The sequence below is a fragment of the Myotis davidii genome, unplaced genomic scaffold (genome assembly GCF_000327345.1).
Source record: "Myotis davidii unplaced genomic scaffold, ASM32734v1 scaffold2168, whole genome shotgun sequence".
Classification (NCBI taxonomy): Eukaryota; Metazoa; Chordata; class Mammalia; order Chiroptera; family Vespertilionidae; genus Myotis; species Myotis davidii.
Window position 1 is genome coordinate 108497 of NW_006298553.1, and position 6356 is coordinate 114852.

The 6356-nt window shown below is 43.8% G+C and overlaps 1 protein-coding gene across 1 annotated transcript; it reads right to left on the reverse strand.

Moving 5' to 3' along the window:
* Positions 1 to 383: 383 nt before the first annotated feature.
* On the reverse strand, positions 384 to 1731 carry LOC102757859 (proteasomal ubiquitin receptor ADRM1-like). The gene is given in 4 exon segments (XM_015570756.1): positions 384 to 942; positions 945 to 1408; positions 1410 to 1682; positions 1720 to 1731. Coding segments are annotated over 3 exon segments (1173 nt in total). The 5' UTR covers position 1682; positions 1720 to 1731; the 3' UTR covers positions 384 to 505.
* Between the last annotated feature and the right edge of the window lie 4625 nt (positions 1732 to 6356).

The window sequence follows — 6356 nt, forward strand, 5'->3', positions numbered from 1 at the left end:
TTAGTTCCAAGTTATTTCCTCATGGATGCCTTCTTCTAATATCCCTGATTAGCTCAAATTCTCCTACTGGAGGTCTTGCAAAATTATTTTTTGCATCATAATTCTTTTCTTTAAAATTTATCTTTATTGTTGAAAGTGTTACAGATGTCACCTTTATTTTTTCCTATTGACCACCCCCTCCACCCTGAACTCACCCCTTCCAGGTATTCATCACACTATATCACACTATTGTCTGTGTCCATAGGCTATATATATATATATTCCCTGGTTAGGTTAATCTCTCCCCACCCACCCACTCCCACCTCTGCCTTCCTTCTGAAATTCCTCAGTCTGTTCCATGCTTCTATGTCTCTTGATCTGTTTTTGTTTTGCTTTTTTTCAGGTAAAAGAAAAAACTTTTATTTATTAGCAAGTTAGAACAGAGGTGTGAGGGTGTGCGACAGCCCACAAACACACTGCTTGTCCACACAGCCAGGAGCCCCGCCCATAAAAGACAGCAAATAACTTAATCTAAGCTCATGTCTTCCTCTTCCTCCTTCTTGTCCTTCCCATCGCCCTTCTTCTGCTCCGATCTGGCACTGTTCTGCATTGCTTTAGCAAAAGCTTCCACATCACCCTTGTTGACAGCCTCTGCAGGCAGGCCAAACTGGCACATGAGGGGGCCCAGCTGCCCTGAGGCCAAGGCCACACTGAACATTCCCAGGGCCTGCTGGAACTGTGGGGAGGTCGTGTTCTCGATCTCCTCTGCAGTCTGTGGAAGCGACTTCCCAGAGGGCAGGTAGGGTAGCAGGCGCTCCTGGATGTCCGCATTGGCGAGGATAGGTGCCATGATCTCGGGCGTCAAGACACTGGCCATTTCAACTTGCTGGCTGTCTCCTGGCCCGGCCGGCCCATTCATAGTGGGTAGAATTCTCTGGAGGTCGGTCAGCTGGATGGGCTGGCTGCCGTGCTGGTTCCATTACCTGGGTTGGGCATGGGACTCGGGCTGGTCACCGAGGCAGCTGCTGGAGCAGAAGGGGCTGGGGTGGTTCGGGCAGAAGAGGCGGTGGAGGACGGGGTCACCACTGCTGACTGGCTCTGGGAACTGGATGAGGAGCTGTTCACCGGAGGCTCTCCACTCCCCAGTAAGCTGGCCAGGCCTGGGCCAGTCAGGGCCCCCAGCCCACCCAGTCCTCTGAGGCCGGTGGGTCTGATGAGCTGCATGAGCTGGCTGTGGCTCATGTTCCCCAGCAGGCTCTGCAGGCTGCCCTTGCCACCCAGTGCAGACAGCTCATGGCCTCCACTCCCGCTCACCCCCAGTGCTCCGGGCATCTGTGGGTTGTTCAGATACTTGTTGACTTTCTGGCACTGCTCCTCGTCCTGGTCCGCCTTAGGCTCCTGCATCCAGAAGAAGAGCCATTTGGACCCTGCCACTGGTGCACTGCAGCACGTGCTTGAACTCACAGTCATCAGGGAAGATGATCAAATCGTCTTCCACTTTCCCAGACGTCCTGTCTTTCCAGCAGAAGTGAATGAGGGAGTCATCCGTCTGCTGAATGTACACGAGCCCTTTTCTTTTGTCTGGGGTGACAGTTGTTCCTTTTAACGACATTTTTCCTGCCCGAAACTCCACCAAATACTTGTTGGAGGACCCACGGGAGCCTGGCACCAGGCTTGGAAACAGAGCGCCTGAAGTCGCCATCCTGGCCAATGCGGAGATATGTCGGTTGAGATATGTACCGTGCGTGATCACTCTTCTCTGGATCTGTTTTGTTCATCAGTTTATTTTGTTCATTAGATTCCACATATGAGTGAGATCATGTAATACTTACTTTTTCTGGTTTATTTTGCTTAGCATAATACTCTCAGGACCGTCCATGCTGTTGCAAAATTTAAGTGTTTCTTCTTTTTTTACAGCAGTGTAGTATTCCATTGTGTAGATATACCACAGCTTTTTTTTTTTATCCACTCATCTGCTTTGAGGTACTTTGGCCATTTACAGAGCTTAGCTATTATAAATTGTGTTGCTATGAACATAGGGGTGCATATATTGTTTCTGATTGGTGTTTCAGGTTTCTCAGGTTATATTTATAGAAATGGGATCACTGGGTCAAATAGCAGTTCCATTTTTAAATTTTTTGAGGAAACTCCATACTGTTTTCCACAGTGCCTGCATCAGTCTCCATTCCCACCAGCAGTGTACTAGGATTCCTTTTCTCCACATCCTCTCCAACACTTGTCGTTTGTTGATTTGTTGATGATAGCCATTCTGACAGGTATGAGATGATACCTTAGTATCATGTTAATTTGCATCTCTCTGATGATTAGTGACTTTGAGCACTTTTTCATATGTTTCTTGGTCTTCTGTGCGTCTACCATAGTTCTTATTACAGTTGTTATTTTATATTGAGTTGTGTGACTGTTTTCTTTCTTGGCTCTAGATGTTATCTCCAAGAAGGCAGGGAGTATGCTCATTTTGCTTACTGATGCACCTTGGTACATAGGGCAGTGCCTACTTTATGAGACTTCCAATAAATATTTGTTAAATAGGTTAAAGCAAAATTTGCATGGAAATTTAAGCCAAAATATGATCCTTCTAAACAGTTCCTGCTTGTTGCCCATGTAGTTATAGGAAAAATACAGTCAGGAGATTATGCCTATGGAAGTCATAGTCCTGTATTTATTCATTTACTCTTTCCTCCATCTTATCATCCATGTTGTGAACAAAAATGTGTTAAATACCCAATTATTGGGGTTTCAATGATGAATAACTGAGAACAGATAAGTTTTGTATATTAGGTATGTGTTTTTTTCTTATAAATATGACCAGTTACAATAGTAAAAAAAAAAAAAAAAAAAGCTAGCTAGTTATTTGGTATGCTAACAACTGAAGTTTGATGTATTAGTACAAGTTGATCTTTTTTCTCCTGCTGAGATGATTGGTCTCATACAGTCACCAAAATAACCTTCATTGGATTGCTGTTTTTATTTTTACTTTTTAATTGTTTTTCCAAATGCCAAGGCTCTTTATATCAATATTAACGATAAATTTAAAGCTTTCATTGCCTGGTATCCACAAGTATCTCCAAATAACTTGTGTAATATTGTGACAGATGTTTTTGTTTGTTTGTTTGTTTGACCATTTTTATGCTACAGAAGAAATTGTCAATGGCCTTGTTTCTTAAATAACCACACAACATTTTTTGAGAGAGGTGATAAGTAGGGCATCAAATCACAACAAGATAAAGTGCTGTACTCCAAAAGATTGGAAATTACTCATCATTTTAGCATCAGCTTCCATTCATGATTCATTCATTCATTCACTCTCCCTCCCTCTTCCTCTCTCTCATACACAGTCTGACCCTGTTTGTAAACAATTAATATGTTACTCTAAGCTCAGTAATGTTTTAGTTAAAAAATAAGTGATATCTTCTTTGTTGTTAGTCACTTGTCCTAATTAATTCATTCATTATACTACAAAGCTCAGAGATTAAAACTCCGGGCTGGAGAGCTTTATATGAATCCTTTCTTTTTTATCTATTCCAAGTTAGATTAAGTTTAGGTCCTATTTAATGAGGTGCCACTTGCTGGGTTTCCATGCAGAAATAATTTCTCATCCTCAGTGGTATGTATGTACCAAATAAATTATCATTTTTTTTCTGAATTTCCAACTACTGCATCCTGTAGGAAAGACTATCATTATGAGCTCCCTGGGATCTAGGCAGCTGGATTTCTTTGATTTGGATTTTTTCTTTTAATCCAAGTCCCATCTTGTTTTTATTATATTTCGGGGGGGGGGTTATGAAGAGATTTCCAGACAGCATTAAATGTCATGCTATGATGAACATGGGCATGAGGCTGTGGATGCAAAAGAACTGAGTCAAGTTATGGAATTCCCCCCATGCTCTACTTCATTTGTATTCTTTCTGATATAATCTGCTTAAATAAGTGAGCACAGCCACATAATTCCCCCCACAATCCTATTGTATGTGTGTTTATGTGTGTGCACATGTGTGTTGGGGAGTAGTTACTAATGTTTTCTTTTTATGATTGTAAATACATTGTAAATAATTGGATTTCTCTTTAATGCTGCCCTTCTCTGGCTCCAGAATAAAAATGCACACATGAAAATGTTTTCAGTGTGGGCTGCATTCTGTCAAAGACTAGACTCACAAGGCTCTATTGTGACAAGAAAGAGCCATTGTTCTTGCACTACAGAAACATTTATTACTGCTGATGTGATAACAATACTGCTCCCCCATAAACCTACTTGGCTAGACTAGAACTCACTAGCCCCATAGTAAGGCTAGGAAATAGTCAGGGAGCCAGGGAGAAGGAGATAGAAAAATAGAGCAAAGGGGTCAGAAAAGGAGGTAGAGAGAAGTTCCCATGGAAGGCAACAGGACACCAGTATTGCCATCCCATGACACTCAATGGCACCATTCCTGGCCCACTCTAGGCAACCTGGATATTCAAGTCTGCTTATTGGAACAAATGGTAATAACCTACCAGTAATGAGGCCAACATCTTGGGTAGTGTTATCATATGATACAGTTGGCTTGGTATAGAGAAAAAATAGGTTCCACACACTCTTACTTAACTAATAACCAACTTATAAGAAAACCAAGACAACATGTAAATGACAGAGTGCAGCCTGTTACTAACAATTGAAAATCAAATATAGCAGCAGGTTATATATATATATATGATTAAAGTTTATTCTTATAAATTGTAAAAGGATAGATGGATTTTACCAGGTTTAGTATTTTACTATTTTAGAGTTCTGTCCTAGCAATGATATTCTAGAGCAGTGCTTTCCAAACTCTTTCATGCCATGGCGCAAACAGAATATAGATATATTTGTAGCCTCCTTGGGCAACAAGAGGAGGCTGTACATATTGAAAGATACAGGCCCAGGGGCTATAGTGGTACCAGGTCTCACACAACCATCATGAGGACTGAAGTGATCACTATAGGGCAGTGATGGCGAAACTTTTGAGCTTGGCATGTCAGCATTTTGAAAAACCCAACTTAACTCTGGTGCCATGTCACATATAGAATTTTTTTGATATTTGCAACCATAGTAAAACAAAGACTTATATTTTTGATATTTATTTTATATATTTAAATGCCATTTAACAATGAAAAATCAACCAAAAAAATGAGTTCGTGTGTCACTTCTGACACACGTGTCATAGGTTTGCCATCACTGCTATAGGGTTACTGTAATCACTAATTGGGTGAGCTTTATTCTAGAATTCAACAAAATGGAGCTCTACCATTTTATTTTGAAAAAAATTGCAAAGGAATCCTATATAATAAAGAGCTAATATGCAAATGGTTGTCATGCCCTCATGCCATAACAGTTCAGACACTCAACACTGGGGAAAGAGGAATGAGGACCAGCCAAGCTGTGGCCCAGGAGAGGGACAAGCTGCCCACCCTGCAGTCCCAGGCATAAGCGGTTGCATCTATGCCTGTGCCTGTGCCTGCAGCCCTGGGAGAGGGACAAGCTGCATGCCCTGCGGTCCCAGGCGCCAGCAACTAGGGCTGCAGCCAGGGAGAGGGACAAGCTGCCCGCCCTGCAGTCCCGGGTGCCTGTGCCTGGCCAGAGGGAGGGAAGCCAGGTTCTAGATGCCTGTGAACAGCTGGAGGAAGGAATCCTGGGTTCCGGGTGCAGGGTGAAGCAGAGGCAGTTAGGGGCAATCAGGCCAGCAGGGGAGCAGTTAGGAGCAATCAGGCAGGCAGGCAAGCAGTTAGGAGCCAGTGGTCCTGGATTGTGAGAGGCAGTCAAACATCCCCTGAGTGGGTCTGGAATGGAGAGGGTACAGGCCAAATAGTTAGGGGCAATCATGCAGGCAGAGGTGGTTAGTGGTGATCAAGCAGGCAAACAGGCGAGTGGTTAGGAGCCAGTGTTCCTGGATTGTGAGAGGCAGTCGGACATCCCCCAAGGGGTCCCTGATTGGAGAGGGTGCAGGCTGGGCTGAAGGACTCCCCAACCCCTATGCACGAATTTCGCGCACCGGGCCTCTAGTCTACACTAATAAAAGACAAAGATGCTAATTGACTGTACCCCAAGCCACGCCCACCAGCCCATCAGAGCGACTATATGCAAATTAACCCAACCAAGATGGCGGATGGTAGCCATGGAGCTAGAGCAAGCAGGAAGTTTGGTTGCCTGGGCGATGGAGGAAGCCAAGCTTCCCACCGGCCCTGAGCCGGCTGTGGCCTCTGCAAAAGGCAACAAAGTTTCAATTGTAGAAGACAAATAAATCCCAGATACCTGCTTCCAGCCAGCCTCCACTGGGAGCTTTGGTGGCTGGGGGCCATGGCCAGCCTGCAAACAGACATAAACCCCTCACCCAGGATGGCCAAAA